Genomic DNA, 24,198 nt, shown 5'->3' on the forward strand with positions numbered 1-24,198 from the left:
AAGAATTTATCCATTTGTCCTTCCCCACCTCCCAAGCCCTTCATTCTGGTTGCAACTCAGCTGTTTCTCCCCATCATCAACACAATGGGCCTAGCAAGTACTATTTTGTATGAAATTTCAAGGAGCTGAGAGATGGGCCAGAACCAAAGGACCTGATGCAAACAGTCCTAAACTTTGTGGAAGTTTAGATCCAATCTCAATGGCTTGGGCCCACTTCTGGTTGCCATGGCACTTTGAAATGTTCCATCATCTATGTATTTTGAGCACCCTGTTTGGTTCTGTCTGCCCTAAACAATAAAGGGCCAGATTTTGGCATCACCACTCGTGTTGTCAGCGTTAACTCCCATGAATAAGTTGTAAGTCAGGGTGGGCATACCTGTTTATCAACATGCGTAAGAGGTCCACAGTACAGCCTTCTGTTTTGCTGAAAAAAAACGCTTTTTAAAAGAAACCCCTGTTTCCACTAACACAATCTTGCCAGGGGTGGGGATGGAGTACAACTTTGCTCATACAGTTTTAACAAATGAGAAATAGTGCTGTAGAGATGTCCTGAGGCCATGTTTACACACACACAGTATTCACTGATTTAACTAAGGACTTGTCTACATGAGAGTGTTGCACTGGTATAACTTGAATCCTATATTGATAAACCAGTACAAAAGCCTTTGTGGACACTCTCATATAAAGCCTGGTCCATGTTCAGTTTTTGTACCAGTGTTGTTATTTTGGTTAGGGGTGTGTGATTTTTTTTCACTTATACCAGCATAACTCCTAGCATAGATACTGTGTCTAATACCAGTATGGTTTATTCTCCTTCCTGTACTGGAATAAGCACTTTTATAGCCATATAACTGTGTCTCCACTAATGAGATTGTTTTAATCATACTTGCATGCCTTAAACAGTTGTTATCCTAATAACAAATATCACAGGATCTTTTTCAGGGGATAAGGCAACAAGCCACATTTATTGTGAATACAGAAATGTGGTAAATAGTATCAATAATGCAAATACCAGGGAAACAGGATCAACACTGTAACAATATCAATATTGTGCTTTACAGAGATTCTTGCTAATAAAGTATACTTCATTGACACACGTTTTAATTGGTACTTTCATTCACACTCACACACAATGACAGGCATACACAGACAGGGAGACAGACAAACATACATAGGGGTCTCACAGATATTATAGTTACCAGCCTCTTGGTGCTCGTGGTAGTCACTGACCAGGTGACTATAGTATGAGGGTGAAGAGCAAGGTTCTGCCGATGCACACCGTTACTCCTGGCTGGTGTGATGATGTAGACCTGAACCTCCAGCCTTCATCTTTCTGTTCCATTTTATAGGGAAAAGACCCCATGTAAGTCTATGGGTTTTTGCTCTGTTATGCTGCATCTGCATTTGATGCGATCCTTAATCACCCACATTGCTGCAAGCCTGATCAGATTTTGTTCTTTGAAGTGGGCTGACTCCAAAGTTATCCGGGTGGGCTCTTCTTCGGCCAGTTGAATGGTAAAAGTTATTATCTTCTCTCCTTTCTTCCTCCCTCAAACGTTTTAAGCGAGGCTGGTGTTTTCTTCGTCTGTTTCGACATCCCTTACTCAGACCAATTGTTCAATCACTCTCCCTGTCTACACCTACCTCGATTGCTCAGCCATTCACACTTCTATCACTCAATGCCAACTCCTAACTGAAGGATTCACATATTATTTTTAAAGCAAACATTATTTCATTTTTGCCAGTGTCTTTCACAATTCGATAGGTATATTACATTTCACAGTGTGGCTTTTTATACTTAAAATAGGGTTTTTACAAATATATTGAAAGTGGGTAAAATGAGCAGATAAGATGGTCAGTGGAGTGGTTTTACAAACAATCTTAAAACAAATAGAATTATACAAAGTACAGACAGACTTGAATTATTATGCAGTAAATGGGAAGGCTGAAGTGAACATTTAAAAGGGTAGAACAATAAGCGTCATTTGAGGTTTTAACTTTTGATTAAAGTTACAGTGTGTCAGGCTGAAGTTCCTCTTGGTAGGAAGAGGATGGGGGGCGGGGTGGCATGCTTGGCTCTGTTCTTTCATGTATTTTATGAAAACAGGATTGGGCCAACACAGTACCATTTCTGTATGCAGGCAAGGCCTAAGAATGGCTGCTTATGGTTTAATTAAACTTGTCCCTGACTGACTCAAACTAAACCAAAATTATCCATTCTTAAACCGAAATAAGAATGTCCACTTATTTTGCACCTTTTCAATTACACTGGTTTAAATTCACACCTTTACGTTATAATGGTGTAATTTTCTTGTGTAGACGAGTCCTTTAAGTTGATTTAGAAGCAGCTTTAGTAAAACGGATGCATCCCACTTGTGTGGACGCTCTTAAGCTGATTTAAGAGTGCCTTATATTTATGTAGCTAGGCTTTGTCTGTAGGGAAAAGCTGCCCTGGCATAATTTACTGTGTGAATTTGAACTGATATTTAAATTGGTGCGAACTCTTGTGTAGAAGGTGTTGTTCGGTTTAAGGTTTTGCCTACGCACACAAGTGGTATTACTGTAACTATGCTGGTATAATTAAAGCAGTACAATGCCTGTAGGCTATATCTACACTATAGACCTCAGCCTGACTAGCTATCTCAGTCAAGCACGTGAAGACGTGTGAACCTTGACCAACATAACTCTGCCTTACGGCTGATGCAGTTACACTGGTGAAACTGGCCTTTTACCAGTATAATTTAGTTTGGTTTGGTGAGGTAGCAGTGAAATAAACTATCCTGGTAAAAGCACAGCTTTGCTTGTGTAGCTAAATCCACGCTAGGGAGTGCTTTGCCAGTATAGTATGCTGGTGTAGCTGCACTGGTAAATTGTTTCTAGTGTAGACATAGCCCTAGTGTGGATACAGTTATGACGGAATAAAAATGCTTATACAGGTATAGCTATTCTCATATGGGAAGGGAAATAAGCTATACTGGAATAGGGCATCTTTATACTGGTATAACTTCAATGGATTGTATACTGGTATAACTTTATGCACATGTAAACTTGTCCACAGTTTGGTCGTACCAGTATAAATATATCAGTTAAAAAAAATCACACCCCTATTCAACGTAGTTATATTGTACTAAAATGGTATGTGGGCCCAAAGAAGGGCTGGTCTACCTTGAAAACTTACACTGGCATAGCTACATGTCTTAGGGGTGTGAAAAATCTAAGCCCCCAGGTGTAGACAACGTTAGGTTAATGGAATTTGTCAGTCAGCCTAGCTACCCCGTCTTCGGCAGGTGGAGTAACTGCAGTGGCAGGAGAGCCCCTCCACTCGCTGTAGTGAGCGTCTACGCTGACATGCTACAGCGTAGAGTGTAGTCATACCCTAAAAGCAACTTTTTTGGGTGTAGCTTAAGCCTGCTCTATGTTTACAAGTTTGTGCCAATTTAACCGAATCAGTTTCTTAACCAATTCAGTTAAATCAGTACAACTTTTGTTGATAGATAAAGTCTGTTTTCCTCACTTTTAAAATATATTTCAGTACACTTACTAATTTACTGTGGAGTATCCGTCATGAAAACTAAAATACTAGTTCACGGATTCTGTCCAAGTACATCTTGTGATGCAGCCTCCTCAATTGTTTGTCTTGTAGATTTACTCACTGATTTTGCAAAGTTCAGTAGCCTGTCTTGGTTTCCCTATCATCAGTGTAAATTTCAACCTGGGTTTTCCAAGGGGCTCAAGGGTGTAAGAAGCCCAACTATTGTAATGGCAATTGGGTGCTTCTCTTACCTGGCCCAGTTTGAAAACCCCAGCCTTAATTTTCAAGTCTGATTTGTTTGCTTCTCTTGGGATAATAAAGTTAAAAAGCGAACAATCATCATCATTATTTTTGCCTTAAAACAAACCCATTCAGTTTCATAATCTGAGACTTTATTTTGTTTTGTTTCTGGAGCAAGATGAACTATTAGTGTCACAAAGAATGTGTTAGGGGGAAATCGTGGTGAAAGAAGTTACTTTCTGTTGCATCAACACAGCAACACAGCAGTTATGTTGTGTCTTATGAAATGCTTCCTAGCAAGCCAGCATGTAAGTTCTGTCTCTGTGTTTGGAACTTTGTCTTTAATTATCAGTGTTAGCACTGAGCTGATCCTTGGGCTGAGGTTTACTTCAGGGCCTTGTGTCTGGCTCTCCTGAAGGGCGTTGGAAATTGTGATTCATAACCAGACAAGGCAAATCAGTATTCGCCAGAATTATGCAATTTGTATAATAAGACCCAAACCTTTTTTGCATTGCCTCTCTCTGTAATGCTGTCTAGCACACATTTCGGCATTATTCTGCCCCCCCCCCCCCCACTTTTTTTTTTTAAATTAAGGAGGGATATGTTGTTGCATATATCCTCTTAAAAACGAATTTAGATGGAAGTTGAATTTGGTTGCGTCTACAGGTACAATCTGGAAGTATTTCCAACCTTTCCTAATTGATATCTATGTATAGGGACCTACGTTGATAACATACTGATTATTTAAAAGCCTTTCCACAGAGTGCCTAAATATTGTGGGAAAGAATTATCAAGCAAATGGCAATTTGAGCTTCTGCAATTTCTTCAGACGACAGTTAACAATCCTGTTTATGTTTGATGGTTCATTTTAGAATCTAGGTTCTTACATGGCTCCTAGCACTGGAGTATTTGAACACCTCACAAATACTAATGATTTTTGCCATGTGTGATGGGCAGTATCATCATCCCCATTCTACAGAAGGGGAATTGAGGCACGGAGAGACGGACTGATTTGCTGAAGGTTACATGGTATGTCAATGACAGCAGTGCCAGGAATCACCCTCCGGTGTTGGGAGTTCCTTAACTGCTTAGACCTCCTTTTCTGTAGCTCTGTGGAGTTGTTCTACACAGTGTTCGATTGTTCTCTGTGGGTTTTTCTTTTTCAAAAGGCTTTTTGTCCAATAACTTTTCTCTTTGGAAGTTGGAGGGTGGAAAAGGAAACAATGACAACAAATGCTGCGAACTGTAGTGGAAAGACTGAACATAATTTCCTAACATAAAATCCGACTGGATCAAGGAGAGTGTGTGGTTCTCTTTTTAAATGTGCATGGGGCACAATGCTCAGATTGAAAAAAGGGAAGAACTGGCTGCTTTTTCTGAGTTTTTTTTTTTAGTTTAACAGTGCAGGTCACATCCTTTAAAAGGAAAAAGACCTTCTATGGTGGAAATATATGATAATCCCGCTAGGAATTCTGAATCCCATGTGGATGCTCATGTGGTATGCTTGGCTGGATGTACACAAATGCTCCTATGATGTGAGTGTCATCTAGGATTTGTATTAATGCAATAGTACCTTTTTTAAAGCAGAAGTTTAGTTTTTTCTAGCCTGGAATTGGAAAGTCTGTTTCCAGAAGTTCGCTGTCCGAGGATGAATGTTCAATGGTGTTCGTTATTGGTATCGCCCAGAAAACTGCTTTGGGAGGGATTTGAAAACGGTGAGATGGTACGTCTTGCCAATGGGCTCGAAGATGGCATTCCATGCGCGGGGAAGAACGTTTATTGTGACGCTGTCAAATGGCATTCAAAGGTGGGGCAGAGGCGGCTGCTGGAGGAGGTTGGGGAAAGGCAATGGGAAATGAAACAAAGGTAAACGTAGCGTGACCACCTTTTCAAAAGGTAAAAGCAGGACACCTATAGGAGCTGCGCCCTTCCCCCGAGACCTCACCCCCTGGCCAGGCTGGAAGCTGGGCAGTGGTAAGAGCTGCCCGGGGAGCCTGGGCTGCTGTGGGGAGCCCCAGAACCTCCACCTGCCCTGGGTGGGAGGCTGGGGGGCCAAGAGCAGCCCCCGGCTCATGTCCCTGTCCTCCAAGTCACACCGCCCAGGGCACGTCAATGACTTAATCTCCCTGTGCTCTTTTCTTTCCTCTCACAAACAGAGGTGAGCTGAGGGCATAGTTTTGACCATAACTCTGAATCTCAGACTTTAGCCGGGGTCACACTGAAAGCATTCTGATTAAAAAATAAATCTGTGGCATTTGGAGTTAATGATGTGGGGAACAATAACTGAGGCCAATGGGGACATTCAGATCATAGGGTCTGCAGTGTAACAAAGGGGCATCATCCTAAAGCAAAATCCGAGTTTTCTCTCATGATGCTAGGTTCCTCCTCCAATTTTTAAAGGGTGGTTTAATGTTTGTGTCACAATATCTGGCAAGCGCTGGCTTATAAAGCAACGGGCCATCCCAGAGTCCTGTTTGCAAATTGCACGCCCCTTGCATTTAAAGCGCAGGTCCCTACTCCTGTGTGTCACTAGCTGCTGAAAGCTGCCCAAAGGCTGAGCTGTGGCAAGGCTGTTTGAAGGGCTCTGGAAGGGCAGAAGGCAGAGAAGGACTTTTGTTAAGTCCGTTTTTTTATTTTCTCCGGAGTTCCTAAAAGAGGGGCTGTGGGATACATGGTCTCCAGCCCTGATCGAGTTCCACGTAGCGGGAGACCCATTGAAATCATTGGGGCTCCCCATGGAGGCAGGGTCCTGCCCGTGCAAAACTCACTGTAGGGCCGGGAATTAAGGTGGTAATTCATAGGGGGACAGCTTGGTTTGCGTGACTCATGTGATGTCACAGGAGCAGATGCAGTGACTCCACTGGCTTCCATGAGAGTTGGGCTGGGCCCATGGTTGCTGGAAGGGATCTTTACTTACACGGGAATTCCAATGGGTCTGAATGGAGATGAGGGATAGCAAATAGACGCCGGCTGAAGAGGCCTTGCTGTCAGCGCAGTGGAAGATGCTCGGAGCAAGAGGTTAATAGGCATGAAGTCCAATGCCAGCAGCCCCTCCCCAGGGGAAAAGCACCAACTCTTACTCAGCTGGTTGGAAAATTCACTCACTCTCTCCCTTGGGAATGCTGCGCTCCTGAATCCCCCCAGCACCTGTGCTGCCTCTTGGTAATCAGGCTTGGCTGGGCACTGAATTTCCTTTCCCTTTCATGCACTGGGCCTTCTGTTCCCTTGGCCTCCAAGAAATTCCCTCTTGCGGGGTTAAGCTTTTAGGGTGAAATAAACAAAGTCAAAGTCTGATGGGGGTGGAAAGTCTTGTTCTTCAGCAAGGCAACTCCCGACTGACCATAAAGACTATTTATTACTTCCCCCTTTATAACACAATACCTATGATGTATTTTCTTTTGGCAGAGGGCCTGAAATCCTTCAGCTGTCACAGGAAAGGATTTGGTCAGTCGGAGCTCTCTATGCATCTCAAAACCCCAGCTCCTAACACCTGGTACCCGCTCCATGAAATGGTGCTAGACCTCTTCTGGTTTGTGCTCCTGGCTCCACGTCCTCTTCTGAAGGGTTCAATTGATGGCCTTCACACCTGCATGAGGACTGTAGCCATTTCTTGTGACATCAGTAAATTCCACTGATGATCTGGCATACAAGTAGGCTTGGCAGAATTTAATTTTTATTTTATTTTATAATTTTGATGGCCAATATCGATGTTGATTTTTAAGCACTTTTTTCAGTTTTTACCAATTTAAATTTTCACATTTGTGCAAAGTTAGGGGTTTTATTTGTGTCCATTTTAAATGTTGACAGTTCCGGGAAATGATGGGGAGACTCAGAGAATACGGGGCAGAAGGGTCAGACAAATATTTAATGACGGTAGTCATGGAAGCTGAAGAAGTCAAAGCTTTATAACATTAAAACACAAACTGTCGAGATCTTGTGTCAAAATATACAAAGTCAATCACCTTAAGTCAAGCTCTAGTTTCTCAAGCAGCATTTTTCTTACTTTTCTTATCTGTAAATTTCATTATCGATGGAAATATGTTTTGTTGGTTTATGGGTAGACGGTGATGTCAACATTTACCCATGCAAGCTGAATCCTTCCAAGCCTGCTTACGAAGGGCAATATGATTTAGTGGATAGGGCAGAGCGCTCAGATCCAGGAGCCCTGGGTTCTGTTCTCAGCTCTATCACTGAACCATTGGGTTACCTTGGACAAGTCATTTCACGTCTGTTTCCCCATCCACTCTTTATCTCTCGCATCTGTCTAGGTTGTAAGCTCTTTGGAGTAGGGACTGTCTCTTCCTGTATCTCTGTACAGTACACAATGGGGTCTTAGTCTCTGCTGGAGCCTCTGGATGTTCCTGGGTTGTAAATAATAATGGGGAATGCAGAAGAGGTACAGGAACGCGTCTCTGACATGCAGAAATAACTGCTCCCATCAGTCTCCTGGGTTTTTTTTACGGATAGAGAGATTTATGTTCTCATTTCTGGGTGGGGTGAGACTCTTCCTGTTGCTGCTCTCTGTCAAAGTAACTGTGCAACCTGCTGCAGTAAGAAAGAGTTGGTGGGCTCAGACGTTAACATAAAGCACCTGGCCTTTTATTTTGCAATGAGCACGACTTTTAAAAACACCACTCTCCCTTGCTCCACAAAGAGCGGCAGGGGAGTGAGCAGTCTGTTAAACGTTCCACGTTGCCAAAGGAAGTGGCAGAACTGCTAGCCAAAGCAGCAGGCTTACTGGCACAATGCACATTTCATGGGGCTTTATAGCTTATTTTAAAACAGCCTCCACCAGTGCAGGCCGTCTGTGGGCTCCATCAGTGGGGTGAAACGTTATCCTCTGGGTGGAGGGAATTATTAACATGATTTCTCCATGCCAACTGTCTCTCCGGCGACTGACCCGTGCAAGCAACGCAGAGCAAAAAGAGAAAAGAAAAATCCTCTAAGCCTGGCTGTATGTCTGATGACTAGGCTGGCTGAGCGAAGAGCCAAAACCCGCTGCCTTGATGGATTCTGCAATGGGGGAGGAGGCAGAGCCATGAAGTGGAACAGACTCTGATTCAGTTGAAGCAAGATTTCTCTGCAAGGTTGGGTTCAGGTTTTGTTTTGAATTTTTTTTGGTAAAACTGGGAGGAATCTACAATGGACAGAGCAATGCTGGACCTTACATTCAGTGGTGCGAAGGTTAGATTTAAACTGGCAATGGCGGTAATTGCAGATAAGCAGCTAAAAACTGCAAGAGCCTTTTTTATTGTTACTTGAAATTTACAGGGCTGGGGACCAAAAAGGGGAAAAGAGATGATTTAACATTTTAAAATATTTCTCAAGGGCAAATATGAGTCTCCGTTTAGGCCCTGATCAGCAAGGCACCTACACATATAGGCAGAAAGCTAAACACATGCTTAAGTCCGTCTGTATTCAGTAAAGCATTTAAATACGCGCTAAGCTCTTTCTTAGATTGTAAGCTCTGATGGGGCAGTGGCCGCCGTTTTGTTCTGTGTCTGTACAGCATTTAGCACAAGGGTCCTGGAGCGTGACTGAGACACCTAAGTGCTATTGCAATACAAATAATTAATGGTTGATGTCAGTGAGACTTAAGCATGTGCTCAAGTGCTTTGCTGAATTGGGGCCTTAATGAGTGAAATTACAGGCATTGGCAAGCTGCTTAGATTGTAAGGGCTTTGGGGCAGGAACTGCCTTTGTCCTGTGTTTGTGCAGTGCCTAGTGCAACAGAGTCCTGGCCCATAACTAGGGCTGTAGCCATGGTGGTAATACAAAGAGTCAATAATAATAATTTAGGTCTTGTGGCAGACCTCTGCCCGGGTTTTAAATTTCACCTCATGTGCATCGACGTACATTGCAGTCAAAGCTGAGGCCGGGGGCTGTGTGTCTTACTTCTGGCGGTGGCCGTGTGACAATATGTATGTGCATGATTGCTTTCGGGTGTGATTCTCACCAACGAAACATCAGGAGGTTTGTCTGACACTTTCTGGTCTCCCTGGGCTTGTACGCACGACCACTTAATGTCGCTTCACTTGGGTGTGAAAACGCCGCCCTCCTGAGCGATGTAAGTTACACTGGCCGCTAGTGTGGACAGCGCGGAGGTGGAGTTATGCCGACAGGAGAGCGCTGTCCCGTGGGCGTAGAGTGTCTTCACCAGGTGCCCTACAGTGGCGCAGCTGCAGTGGTACAGCTGCACTGTTGTGGCACTGCTAGTGCAGACTAGCCCTCACTCCGTCATGAATCACAGCTCCTGGCGTTGTTAAAATGTGAATCAATAACAACTGGCAGCGGAGTTTTTGCTAGTGCAAAACTGCAGGATGATAACCCGTTATCGCACCCTCACCTGCTTTGCTGCTCCAATGAATCCTGCCTCAGCACTCTCTGCCCATTATTAGGATTTAGCACCAGTAGTGTCCAGAGGCTCCAGCCAAGATCAGGGCCCCGTTGGGCTGAGCGTTGTGCACGCATCTAATAAATGAGCAGATCTCGCCCCAAACTAGAGAGCTAACAAGCTAAGCTTCCCGTGCTCTTGACTTCATGCCAGCTCTCAGGCTGCACCCTGTGGAATTCCCTCCTCATCCCCGCCTGCCAGCTGCCAACCCCCTCCTGTTCCAAATTCCTCCCTCCCACACGGCCCCCAAAAGCTGCTACCACACTGCTTGCTTTTCATTTAAAGATGGGAGCAAGAGAAGTAAAAAAAGAAGAAAAGCAAAAGCAAAGGAATCCTTGCAGCAAACAAACAGGAAACTCTACAGGCAAGGGTTCAAGAAAGGGGCATTGAGGGAGAACACAACTCCCCTCTCCTCTGCTCAAAGCAAGGGAGGGCTTTCCCTCCTCTTTCTGGCTTGCAGGAGTGAGAACAGGAAGCTCATCCCCTCCACTTTGTGTCTGCTGAGAATTCCTGCTCCTATTTCAATTTGCTTTAAATCCTGTGTTTGACTGAATCTTCCTCTAGATCTCCCGTGCATTTCACGGGGAAGGACCAAGTCTTCTGTATACTGTCTTCCAAGCTTAGTTAGGTCACATGAACATGGCAAATTGCGGCCTCTGACATTACTCTCTGTCTGCTTGTCTGTCTGCCCTTCGCTTGTGAGCTCTGAGCATTTGGAAAGTGCCTAGCACATAATGGGAGCTACTGCACAATAACTCTGTCTAGCCTCCCGGGATGGCAGGGAACAGGACTGTGTTGGAATTGCAAGCTATCACTCTGAGTGTGTGTGATGGGGTGGTAGTCCTAATCCTGCTTGCGGGCCCGGGGACTGTGTAAGAAAGCGTGCAGCTGCAGGATCACTTCTGAAAAGAGGCAGCTTAAAGCAAGGTGGGGTGAGTTGTGCCTGGCTGCCTTAGAGAGCAGCCTGTTTTCTCTCTCTCTGTTTTTAGGTTCTTCTGCGTTATTGCTCTGAATTATAAGAAATAAAGTAGTTACGCTGCAACCTTCCAGCAAGAGTATTTGTTTTATCTAATTCTTCTGTGTGTGGGCTGTGAACATAACAGACTGTTGCAGTTCTCTGTTGCCCTAAGCGAATGTAGTAGGCTGAGACTCTGTATAAATACTCTGACAGATCTATGACCCACTGAATGGTGAAACACCTCTACACAAATAATGCGTTGAGTGAACAAAATATGTTAGACAATGGTGGTGTTTCTGGGCTTTAGCCTGTGATGGTTAGGTTGGGTTAGGGCTGGGCAACATAAGAGGAGATAAAAACTCACCTGAACTGAATAGCTAGAATCCTTTTGTGTTCCTATACAATATCAATCATACAGCAAATCCCTAGGCCCAGCTAGTAGGAGAAGTTCTCTCTCAGCTCTGACATACTCTGAGTGCTCTCATTCGTGCTAAGACACTTAATTCTTTTGATTCTTAAACAGAAGTTTTAAAAGATCCTTTCTAGTTTATGTAGTTAATTATTACTTAATTGCTGTTCATATTACAGTGCTGCTGAGAGGCCTCAACTAAGATCAACATCCCATGGTGCTAGATGCTGTTGAAACACACACATTCAAAGATTATCAGGCCACAAGAGACCACTGTGATCATCCACTCTGACCTTCTATAATACAGGCCATAGAACTTTCCTGAATTAATTCCTGTTTGAACTAGAGCGTATCTTTTAGAAAAAGGATTGTAAGAGAGAGCACCCATCCCAAAGAGTTTACATCTAATTAGACAACACTGACAAAATAAGGCAGAAAGAAATATTATTATCCCCGTTTTACAAATGAGGGAAATGAGGCATAGAGAAATTCAGTGACTCTCCCTAGATGCTAGTCCAGTGCCTTAAAAATAAAAGCCTCTCTTCAAGTTAGCGTGTTTTGAAAACAGGACAGGAAGATGCTGTGAAGTTCTACAAAAACAGGATTTTTGTTGTTGTTGTTGAAGATCTTGCATTTATTCTCAATACTTTTAAAACACAGTAAAAGGAAATCTTGGTATGTGATATAGAGTTTAAAAAAAAATGTGACCGAGACCCTGCAGCTAAGGTTGCCTCAAAAAATTGGTCTCCAAATAATTCTTGTTTTTCCTTTCGGTCTTTGAATGGGGTTCAGTTCATTGACCAAAACACTGAAGTAAACATTAGATTTGAAGGATGCACTCCAGGTTCTGCAGTCAGCATTATATGTGCTGCTTAGCTGATATATGGCTCTCGTCTGTGGGAGTCTGAAATCCGCGCAAAAGCCCAGTTCAGAGCTGGAGTGGAAGGGAAAAAAAGCGGGAAACACTGACATTTAATTATTTTTTTTACATTCCTGTTGGGATTGTTTTTTCTTGAATTTAAACATTTTGAAATTTTTGGCAATAAACGGAATGCTGTCGTGCGAACATTTTTTCCTGTTTTTGTATTTCAAATTTTGAAATGCTGAAGTAAGTTAACAGGGCGAAGTTTGAAAAACTTTGACCAGCTCACACCAGTTTCACTGCTTTCCAGTCGCCCCACCTGCCTTGGGCTCCCGTCCAGTCTCTGTCTGCTAATGACACGAGACAAAAACAAAACCCTCCTAGCCGGAGGGTTTCACTGTGCAAATGGGGACCCAACGTAAGATGCTGATGGGGCCAACACGACCTTACGTGAGGGTGGAGGGGAACATCTACCCTTCCTGCCCCATGGAGCTTGAACCCCCATGGCTTCCATGATGTCAGAAAAAAGCAGATGGAGAAGAAATTGTCAGTTGCCCATCCTGGGTTTTCCCATTGGAGGCCCCTGAGTTTGTGAAAGCACAGATGATGATAGGGATTGAACAGGTTGAACATTCTTAGGATGTAAGCGAATGGATGATGGTTAGATTCATATGTGGGTTCCTATGTTCTACGTACACATCAGAGATGGGCTCTTTTGGTTTACACACACATGCGCCCACCAGACGTGGATTTGTTTGGGAGTAATCACTTTTCTGCACCAAACCTTTTGAGAAATAGGAGCCCCTCCTAAGCCCAGAAAAGCTGGGCCCTGATTGGCTGCACGCATTCTATCTTGGAGCGTGAAGCGGTTTTTGATTGGCGAGATTGTCTCGTATGTCACTATCCCACTGCCATCACAAAATGCTTCCCACTTTGTTCTCTTGGTTACTGCGAGGTTCATGGGATGCTCTGTCTGTTTCTGTGTGAGCTCGTGCCTTGGCTATCTGCGTATGACTGAGAATATTTATTTTGAATCATCCCTCTCTTTTATGTAGACGCATGCATGTTTCTTTGCATTATCTTTTTTATAAAACTCCCTAACTTAAACAAGTGTTCAGTGTTTACTGCCATCTAATCAGCTACTCAACGGGTTGGTTGAAATTCTATACTTAGTCTTGATTTTAAATTGTGATGGTTAAAAATACATTAAATGAGAATTTTTTTTAGGGTGATTCTTTGCACTGGGTCCCTCTTCACATTTCACTGGTGCTTCTGTTTTTCCCTTCCTTTGTGACAGTGTTTTCACCACATATCCTAGAAACATGTGTCAGTGAGAGTATCTGTGTACTTGTCTGAGGGTATTTAAAATATTTTGCCGCTAGAAAGTCTGCGTGGTTTTTTTGTCATGAGAAATGTTGCTGCGGTTCTGCTGTGAGTTGAACTGTCAACTGTTTATGGAAGATGATGTCGATCTTTACAATGTGGTATCCAAGACACAGTGATGCTAGACAATTTGTCACCCAGGAACATGCTAGAGAAAACGTGAACCAAAATAAATGAATTTTGTGTGTATTCGTATTTCAGATGGGCTATTTAAAAGGCAGAATGTAATAAGCTCTGTCCATTCCAGGGGCTGACAAACTCTTTGATTGTTTATTTGAATTGTAGTAGCACTTTGATATCCCCAAGTGAAATTGGGTGCACCCTGTAGTCAGCAAAGTAAGAGATGGACCTTGCCCTGAAGACCTTCATGGTATGGAGCACATCTAAATAGAGAGATCATCTCCGAGGCCATCTTCCATTTAGCAGTTAATCAGACTACCTCGACTTCTGGTCAAGATCCAGTTCTCAATGATGCGATATACCTAGGGCAACTGTAGCGAATGTTTGTGTACAGCCCAGCTGGCTCCTGTGCTTTGTTTCCAGCTGCTTCTGCACCATCCAGGTGGTTCTTTGCAAGGAATACCTGAGATGCTGGCGGAAGCAGATGAAACAAGGAGCAAGAACCAGCATTGTGAGACCAGCCAGTTTGCTGCAAATTACTAGCAAGTGCTCTGCAGACCATGGGTTTGATTTAATCTCTTTTGGTTTTTGCATCATGCTCATCACTGGTATCTGAGCTTCTGATGGCAAATGCAGTGGATCAGATGAAGGGGTTGGGTTTAGCCACTTCTGCAGTGTGTATTGTTTTTGAACATGCGAGTTTCAATTAAATGTCTATATTTACACTCTTCTTCTGCCTCCTTTCTCTCATGGTCTAGGTTGCATGGTTGGGCCCTGGAAATGGGATGTCAATCCCATTCAGGGAGCATAAAGGAAGACCGAGAATCTCATAGTTGCTGCTGTGACAGTAAGTGAGACCCAGAGGTAGGAAAATGTCGACGGTCACGTCAGCGATACAGGCTCCCCAGGGCCCTGTCAATCCACCCCCCCCAGAAGTCACCAACCCCAACAAACCCGGGCGGAAGACCAACCAGTTGCAGTACATGCAAAATGTTGTGGTGAAGACCTTGTGGAAGCATCAGTTTGCTTGGCCCTTCTACCAACCCGTAGATGCAATTAAATTGAATTTACCAGTAAGTATTTTGTTTCCTTTGCTTCGTGTCGTGCTCTGCTTTAACGATGTGCAATTTTTGCTCATGCAACATGAAATGTTGGCAGGTTCCTTCTGATTCACTGACCCCTTCTCAGAGTCTGCGTGCTGAGCACCAGCCACTCCATTGCAAAATGAGTGGGGGTTGTTCTTCATTTCCCAGGACCTTGAATATCAGATGGCCTTTTACAGACTTGACTTCTTCATAACTGGTAGAAGTTATGTTAACTCTGATCCATCAGTTCATGGATTTTATTTTATTTTATTTTTCACTTCTGTTTATTAAGAAGCGCCTCAGGTCGCTTCTGTCATTGAGTTTTGTTGTAAATTAGAATGTTACCTTAATAGCTTCTGACTTATGCTCAGAGAAGGAGCCTACGGACAGCTTTGTGGAATTATGCAATGGGATTTCCAAGAGCAGAAGGTTTTCCTGAAATCTTTGGGTCAGGAATAGCAGCTGCAATGCTAAAGAACTGAACCAGTGATTTTACTTCATGCCAAACTCTCTTAACTTTGGTCTGGGCTACACTGGAAAGGTTTACTGGCATAGCCGGGTTGGTTAGGAGTGTGGAAAAAAAATCAGACTGCTAACCAACATAGATATACCAGCAAAACCTTATTGTGCATGCAGTTATAAGGGCAAAAAAGTCCTTTTGCTGGCATAGCTTATTCTGTTTGGGGAAATGGTTTAAGCTATGCCAGTAAAAGAGTTGCTGGAATAAGTTGCCTCTCCACTGGGGAGGTTTCCCAGTATAACTACACCAGCAAGCTCTTTTAAGTGTAAACGAGGCTTTGTCTCATAAACTCATGCTACACAAAGCTGTTTTTTAAAAGAAGCCTCTGAACTTCTTAGTTCCTACTGAATCTCTTAAAGATCACGGGCTCGATTCTTTTTCCAGAAGCACATGGATAGCTCCCATTGACTTCACCGCGGTCTGCACACATTCACCTGATGGTAAAGCATGAACTTGCCTCCCCAGATCTCTGCTCCAGGAGTCAGCACCAAGCCAGCTATTGTCGGCACCTTTCAAGGAAATTGGTGCTAACTCTGGCTTGCATGCTCCAACTATGGTTGCAGTAGTTAGTGGAGGGACTGTGCATCTGATTTCCAGACGTTCTGAGCACTTTGGCTTCCGCATTGACCCATCTGCCCACCCCATTAGTTGTAGAGCAAAAGAGCTTATTTAGGGTTAATTTTTAATTAGAATTGGTAGGCATGGTTTAGATCCCATTTGGTGGTAGGTATTTTTTTTCAATCTTGTCCTAGTTCTGACACTTCAAAATTGCCATTTGCAAATCAGACACCACCAAGAAAGCAGGGTCTGTCTGATGTCCACCACAGGCCCCTGCTTTGCCCCCTTTTGGAGGGGAAATCTATTTTCACTGCATTTGTATAGCGCTTGCTCTGTCCTGGCCTAAGGAGCCAGATCAGAGGGACCTTGCCTTTCATCTGCTTGTGAGCATTCCGGCACTAACACCGCACACTGGCACCAGACCAGCATACATCGTGTTTCCTATTGGCTTTTCTGGATTTGGTGCCGAGGAAGGAAAGAGGAGAATGCCCGTCATCAAGGGGCAACTCTTTGCTAGGTACATTGGAAGGCCTGACCCAAAGCAGAAGAACTAGCACGGACAGCGACTCTCCCGTTTGGCACTGATGTTCCATCTCTCTCATCAGGCAAATGCTCCTCTGCTTCTAGCCCATCTGGGTGTCAGCGTCTGTGGAGGCCAGAGAACACAGGAGAAAGCTGGGTTACTAACCAGTGAATGGAGTTTCTCTGAGCTGCTTTCTGTGGCCTGAGTCATGCTCTTTCTTTTCTCCTCTCTGATCCCGGGCAGGCAGGCAGCAATTAAGGGCAAGATCTGTGCGCCTCTTTTATAAAGACATGAGCCCCATGCACTCATGCATCATGCAGGCTGCCTCTAAGTAGCTCTGGCTGCTTTGAACCACTTGGTGCTTTCAAGTGCGACTCTGGAAAGTGTGATTCTGTGATGTCCATTGGGAGAGCTTCAGTTCTCGCTGGTTATTACCTGAGTTTATGGACTGAATCGAGATCTTCTTTTGAAGTCCATAGTGTTGATAGGCCTTTTTAAAAATACTGGCCTGAAGAGTAAAACAGTTGAATACCAGAGTAATTTTCAATGCCTGTGTGCGTCTTTGTGTCTGGTTTTTTTTTGTTTGTTTTAAATGGATTTAGTTTCATAGGGAGGAGTTGGATAGTGGTTCTAAAGGAAGGGCAGGGAGAAATTTAAGGAAACAGTTGGTGGAAGAAGTTGCTTTTTTCATGTACAGTCTAAATCAAACCTACACAGGCCAAAAAACTGAGCTGAGTTTTCCACCCCATCCTTCATAGCTGCATGACAGTAACTCCTTGTGTGCTCCAGACACAGTTGGTCTCTCAGGTCATTCCCTGTTGTTAGCCACGGAGGTGGCCAATGGTCATGTAAGAAGGTTTCACATGGACATAGGAACAAGGATCCTTGCACGGTCCCCCAAGATATGCAAATTACACCCATTTAACCCCCCCTCACACACACACACACTTGGAGGGGGCCCTGTGTTATTGCAGCATCTGCAGCTGCCTGGGACTAGTCTTGGTTAGGCAGCAGGCAAAGCGGAAGCCCCTGGACAGCAGTATTTCAGGAAGTGGCACCCAGTTGTCTGCTAACGTTCATCAGCTGATGCTGTGACCCTTCCCCTTAATGCCCACATTTGTATGTGTTGCCCATTTCAGAGGTAGTCTTTAAAGCAAGCTGATAACACAGCAGCTTCATCAGATTCAGCAGTTCCATTCTGAAGGCCTTGTCGTCTGTGCTACAACGAACACGATTGTCCCCAGCTTTGGCTCCAGAAATGGCCCCAGTGTCTCGTATCCCCTGGGTCACAGCTGTGTTCAAAAAGAATTAGATAAGTTCATGGAGGATAGGTTCAATTAGCCAACATAGCCAGGGACGCAACTCCATGCTCCGCATGTCCTAACCCTCTGGCTGCCAGACGCCGGATCTGGATGGCAGGGGATGGATCATCTGATAATTGCCCTGTTCTGTTTGTTCCTCCTGAAGCATCTGGCACTGGCCACTTGTCCGAAGCCAGGATACTGGGCTAGATGGACCATTGGTCTGATACAGTACAGCCGTTCTTATATGTTTGGTCTAGCGACAAAAGATGGCATTGTTCCGTTCTGTGCTGCAAATCAAAACTGCATTTATAACCAGATTAGGGGACAGAGGGGTTGAAACCATGTTCCATGGAAAGCTGGTTGAAAAACCTGTTTTTCCCCCAATATCAGATACAAAATGTTGAGGGCAAAACATTTTTTTTTAAGTTGATAATGTCCCTCTTGCCCTTTTGTGTGTAGGTCTTTTTGAGAGAAATCCTGAGGTTTACGAATAAACCCCTTCTTATCAATTAAGAGTGGGCTCAAATCTCCCCACTGAGGAGTAAGTGGAAGCAAAGGTTATTTTGGCAGTCTGAGCAGAGAGGGGAAGTCTGTCTATGTGTGGTGACGGGGAGGCAGGCAATGGAGGAAGATGCTTTTAGCAGCTGGCTAACAAGCCTGTGAACAAACAGGTCCAAATCAGCGCTGTGTATAACATCTTTACTATTTCTTGAACAGGATTATCACAAAATAATCAAAAACCCGATGGACATGGGGACAATTAAGAAGCGACTGGAACATAACTATTACTGGAGTGCCAGTGAATGTATGCAGGATTTCAACACAATGTTTACAAATTGTTACATTTACAACAAGGTAAAGAACTCAGACAAATGCATAGCTTCGGCACGGACTAGGGAAACCTGCGTGTGGCTATTCCACTGCAGCTTTTGACTAGGGATAACTTGCACGCAAAGCTCTCCTCGCAACGACATGCAGTGCCACTAATGGTAACCACATCACTTTAAACGTACAAAGCTGTCTTTGTGTTGCATGTTTCTTTCCCTGCACTGGTTAAAATGGCAAATGTGGTCTTAACTGTAGGCAGAATTTATATCTTGGGGTGACGGAGCGAGTCAATCAAGACTTCAGCCCTTTAATTTCACTTAGGAATTCTTTCAGATTAGCTAATGTTTGCACAACACTTTGTAGATGTTAAGTGGAATATAAGTGCTAAGTGTTATTCTCTTTGTCCAGTAGTAACTAATATCAGATACTCCTCTCAGCAGCAGAGGGCAGGTAAATAACTCCTATCATTATATCCGCTGTCCATGCCTCATGCGTTCTTCCATAAATTTCTTGTGCACTTTGTTGGTTGCTTATATATGCTGCTTTTTTTTTCTTTTCTTTTTTTTTTTTTGGCTTTGAAGTGCTTTTTATTCCTTGTATTCTTTTTCCTGAGATAGTTCGTCATTGAGCCATGCTGGGGAGCAAGCGGAAATAAATAAATTTAGCTGGTGCTACAGCGAGAAGGGTGTTTGTTCTCTTCCCCCGGTATTCTGCCAGAGAGGGACTGACAGCTCATCGAGTGAAGTTCACTGCCTCCAAGCTGATATGCAGGATGGCAATGGTGTGGGCTTCTAAAGGAAGCCGTCCTCTCATTCTTCAGGGAGGATTGTATTTAGAGGCTGTAATTAGCCAGCTGATCAAGGACAGGAATCCGAGGGTACGTATCCACTGCAATAAAGGATCCACGGCACGGCTGCGCCTGGCCCAGGGCAGCTGATTCGGGCTGGGGGGCTGTAAAATTGCAGTGTGGACATTCAGGCCTGGGCTCTGAGGCATGGCGAGGGCGGGGGGTCTTAGGGCCCGGCTACGTGGGGATAAAAGCCCTGCAGCATGGCTGTGGTTGGTCCAGGTCAACTGACTCGGGTTTGCAGGGCTAAAAATTGCTGTGTGGACATTCAGGCTTGGGCTGGAGCCTGAGCTCTGGGACCCTCCCTCCTTGCGAGATCCTTGAGCACCACCTCCAGCCTGAACGTCTTCACAGCAGTTTTTCAGCCCCAGAGCCTAAGCCCCACGAGCCCATGTCAGCTGACCTGGGCCAGCCCTGGGTTTTTTATCCCCATGTACACTTACCCTTAGAACCCAGGCTCCAGCCCGAACCTGGACGTCTACACTGCTATTTTTAGCCCTGCAGCCTGAGTCTGAGTCAGTTGCTCCGGGCTCTGATGCTTGGCATTGTGGGTTTCTTATCGCCGTGTAGACGTACCGATTGAGGCGCGAGTGAAAACCAGAGAAGGGGGGAAAGAGTTGTTTAATTCTCAGAGCTATGACATGTTCATTGGTTGGAAAGCAGTGTAAATTTCTGGCTCGGGACAATAAAAGAATGCTGTTGTGAAGGCTTTCAGCACCTCTTTGCTTCTCGCGTGTGCGTTATGCTAGTGCTGCCTTGTTCTGTCCATCCAGCCCACGGATGACATCGTCCTCATGGCACAGGCCCTGGAGAAGATTTTTCTGCAGAAAGTAGCCCAGATGCCCCAGGAGGAAGTTGAGCTCTTACCACCGGTCCCTAAAGGCAAAGGTCGCAAGCCAGCAGCGGGCACGCAGAGTGCAGGTACTGACTTGACCAGATGACAATGAAGGTTGCAATCCTTTTGCTGATTCCTGCCCCACCTTCCACCCTGCCCCACTATACACATGATTAGGAGGAGAGGAAAGGAGTGTAGTCTAAAGGTTAGAGCAGTTGAATGAGATTCAGGACTTGTGGCTCCTGCTTGCCTGATTTAGGGCTTGTCTGTCTATCTAAGGTACTTATGGGGTGCCCATCACCATAGTATCTGAGCGCTTGACAGTCTTTAGCGTATTTATCCTCATAACATGCCTGTGAGGTAGGACTCGGCTGTTGTCTCCATAGCACAGAGAGATTAAGGGCCAGATATGTAGGTGTTCAGGCTCCTAAACTCCCATTGAAATCACTGGGGTAAAAACACAGGGGGTTGCACTGGTTTAACAAAACAGGTTTAATACAGCAAGTTTTTGCGTAGACGAGGTCTTATTGTGGCTTTGGGCAAGTCAGTTTGCCTTTTTGTGCCTCAAGTTCCATATCTGTCAACTAAAGATAAAACTTCCCCGGGATTCTGTGAAGCTTGGGCCACCGAGGATATGTCTACACTGACGATGGCAAAGTCGCCACCGTGTAGACATACCCTCAGTGCCTTTCTGGATCGATTGAGTGGTCAGAGAAGACCCACTCAATCGATCCAGAAGTCGACGCTGTTAATCCACCCCCCTCAAGTGGCGCAGTGCAGTGAAGACGGCATGCAGAAGGGAAGCACAGCAGTCAACGGGAGTTACGCAAGCTACTCTGCGTAGCCTGTGTAACTCCCGTCATCTGCTGCTGAATCACCAGGTCAGTGTAGACCAGGCCTGAGTCTGCAAAGCATCCTTTAAAGGTGCTGTAGAAGTGCAAAGGATTATTCTTTCATTAGTCAATATTAAAAAGTTGCTATGACTTTAAAAAAAACCCACAAACTTTTGCACCTTGTATTAAAATGCAGCTACCTCTGTAGGGTAGACCACCAGCGCAACCTAACAAGGAAAGCAGCATGGTATAGTGCTAATGCAGTAGGCTGACAATCTGGAGAACTGGGTTCTGTTCCCGTTTTGCTTTTCACGTGTGGCATAACCGTGGGCAAGTCATCTCCTCCTCTGTAAAGAAGTTTGAGATCTATAGATTTAATGTGCCAGACAAATAGGCCTAGGTGAAACTCTTTCGCACAAAACTTTTTTGGTGAAAAATGCAGATTTGGTGACATTAAAACGTTTTGTGAATTCACATTAGCTTTGCCAAATGGCTTTGGCTGGAAAAAAAGGAAAACAAACAAAAAGATTCTGAAAAATGTAAACATTTCATATTGACTTTTTTAAAATGAACCGTTTCAATGTTCTGGTTTGAGGTGACTCTGGGTTCCAAATTTCCTTTTATTAAAACAAACAAACAGACAAAAATCAAATATTCAAAAAGGGTTGAAATTGAAACAAACCGTTTTGTTTGACCTGAAATGAATTTTTTGTCGACTTTTCAATTCACCAATGAATTTGAATCCCAGTTCAACCCAAAATGGACATTTTTTGAGATTGCTAGTGACCACAAAAAAAATCTATATTTTGCCCAGCTCCATAGACAAGTGGTATTTATTATTAACTGTGCAGAGCATCAGCAAAGGCAAATTGAACCCAGTGGAGGTTCTCCTGCTGTGAACAGTTCGGTGTCCTTTCTGGAGAATCGTCTCCCTTCCTTATCCTCCGTCCATCTCCTCCATGCTGAGCACAGGCTAGTTCTGAGAGAGGCTGAAAGGGGAAATAGAAACTGTCCCATAAAGCACAGCTGACAGTCACGGCTTGGAGCAGATTGCTCACATATGGGCATCCAGACGCTGCAGAGAGATTGGAAAGGTCTAGACAGTCATTGTTGAAGAGTCCACTGACAACAGCTTCTCTTGGTCAATCTGGCTGAGCGGTTGTTGAATCAATTGTTGTGTCACACGTGTTTCATTGTGTCATTTTAAAGCAGCGCAGCAAGCAGCAGCCGTGTCATCTGTCTCCCCGCCAGCCCCTTTCCAGAGCGTCCCTCCAGCTGTCTCTCAGACCCCAGTTATCGCCGCCACGCCTGTGCCAACCATCACTGCAAACGTCCCGCCTGTAACTGCCCCTCCTGCTGCTGCCGCCCCTTCTCCTGCTGCTCCGATGATGACGGTGGTTCCCCCAACGCCACCTGTAGTCAAGGTAAACGAAGCAACCAACTACCTTCCTTTTTGCAATACCGCATTTTTAGATGGGTCAGAAACATGAGTTATTTCCCTTTGCATTTGACTTTCAGGCCCCCCAGATATCCCTGCCAGTTAGCCAGCTGTGAAGCTGCATGAGCTTAAAGGAGTCTAAGGGCCTAGGGCAGTAATGCACACTGACCTAAGAAAACCCTGCTTTCACCAGATGTCCCTTAAGATTTTGGTAGGACTGCTCCTTTCAGGTTTGCAAGAGCAGTCCCGAGGAACGTACAGCTCCACTTTAATTTCAAACGGGTATAGAGCAAACCAGGAAGGACTTGATCCTGCATTCCTGACTCCCAGGTGGTCAGTGGGAGTTTTGTCACAGTAAAGACTGCAGAAGGGTGCTCCAGTTGGAAGATATTGGAAGCAGCTGCATCTTTCAAGTACCTGAGAAATATCAGCGGATGCAGCAAGTTCTGTCTTTCCTACCGACTGCATTCTGCTACCAATTGTACGCCTGCGTTCTACTATTTAATTTGCTAATTTAATTTCCCAGTAAATTAAATTATTACTCCCTGCAGCTGCTGGCGGAATACCATTTTTTAAAGAAAAAAATTGAATAAAAGTGTAGTCTAGTGACACAAAATATTTCTTTTTCTACATGAAATTTAACAGCAAGACAGCGCTTTTAATAGCGTGGCGCAGAGGATCGTGAGCGCTGGACTGGAACACAGGAAACATGGGTTCTAGTTCCAGTTTTGCCACTGGCCTGCTGGGGGGACCTTGGCCAAATCATGTCCCCTTTCTGTGCCTTGGTTTCCCCAGCTATAAAATGGGGGTAATGATATTGACTGCCTTTGTGTAAAAGTGCTTTGAAATCTACTGAGGAAAAGCACGATATAAGATCTAGATACTATTGTTTATGTCATGGCAGCACCCAGAGATCATAATCAAGATTGGGGCCCTGTTGTTATAGGCAATAAACAAACATAAGTAAGTTCTAATACTGTAAATGGCATGACTATAATTTAAATCCTATTCATATGTTACTGCCAAAGGGGGCATTACCACTTCCGAGCTACCGTTCCTATAAATTTACAGATGAATGCCACAAGATGAGATGAGGTTGCATCTATTAATAGAGTCATGGATCTTAGTTCTTTGGGTTTTTTTTTTAATTTCCCTCAAAATTAACTTTTGAATTTGGGATTTAGGGGAAAAAATTGTTACCCAAATCATCTTCCAGCTAACCCCGCCCTGCACTGACATCTCTTTCATTCCTGATGCACTCTGTGCACAAATAACTCATTTCCTAGAGTCACCCGTATATTTTAGGGACATTTTGCCTGCATATTAAAGCAGCTAGTAAAAACTTAATTTTGCAAATAAACATTGCAAAATTATCTCCACTTGAAATCACAATTTCCTTCCCCACTCCTCCAGGTTTCCATGGAAAGCAAGTTTTTCCAGAGGCAAAAGGCCATCCCTGCAGAAGTGGGGAGGGGTTTGGTAGGGAAGAATCACAGTGGGGGGATCTATATGCACTGAATATATTTTAT

At 44.3% G+C, this 24,198-nt stretch overlaps 1 protein-coding gene across 3 annotated transcripts in view; it reads left to right on the forward strand.

Annotated features, from left to right (window-relative positions):
- The window catches only part of BRD3 (bromodomain containing 3), a 47,171-nt gene that overhangs the window by 4,754 nt on the left and 18,219 nt on the right, over positions 1 to 24,198 (forward strand). For 2 of the 3 annotated variants that reach the window (XM_067541851.1, XM_067541853.1), the window contains exons 2-5: positions 14,657 to 14,971; positions 18,606 to 18,743; positions 20,337 to 20,484; positions 22,441 to 22,655. In XM_067541851.1, coding sequence (XP_067397952.1) covers positions 14,771 to 14,971; positions 18,606 to 18,743; positions 20,337 to 20,484; positions 22,441 to 22,655 — 702 coding nt within the window. In that variant the 5' untranslated portion in view covers positions 14,657 to 14,770. The remainder of the gene's footprint in view (positions 1 to 14,656; positions 14,972 to 18,605; positions 18,744 to 20,336; positions 20,485 to 22,440; positions 22,656 to 24,198) is intronic. The other variant, XM_067541852.1, reaches the window with a different exon arrangement.

Source organism: Emydura macquarii, unplaced genomic scaffold (genome assembly GCF_026122565.2).
Source record: "Emydura macquarii macquarii isolate MOO-44397 ecotype Brisbane River unplaced genomic scaffold, CSIRO-AGI_Emac_v2 contig_691, whole genome shotgun sequence".
Lineage (NCBI taxonomy): Eukaryota > Metazoa > Chordata > Testudines > Chelidae > Emydura > Emydura macquarii.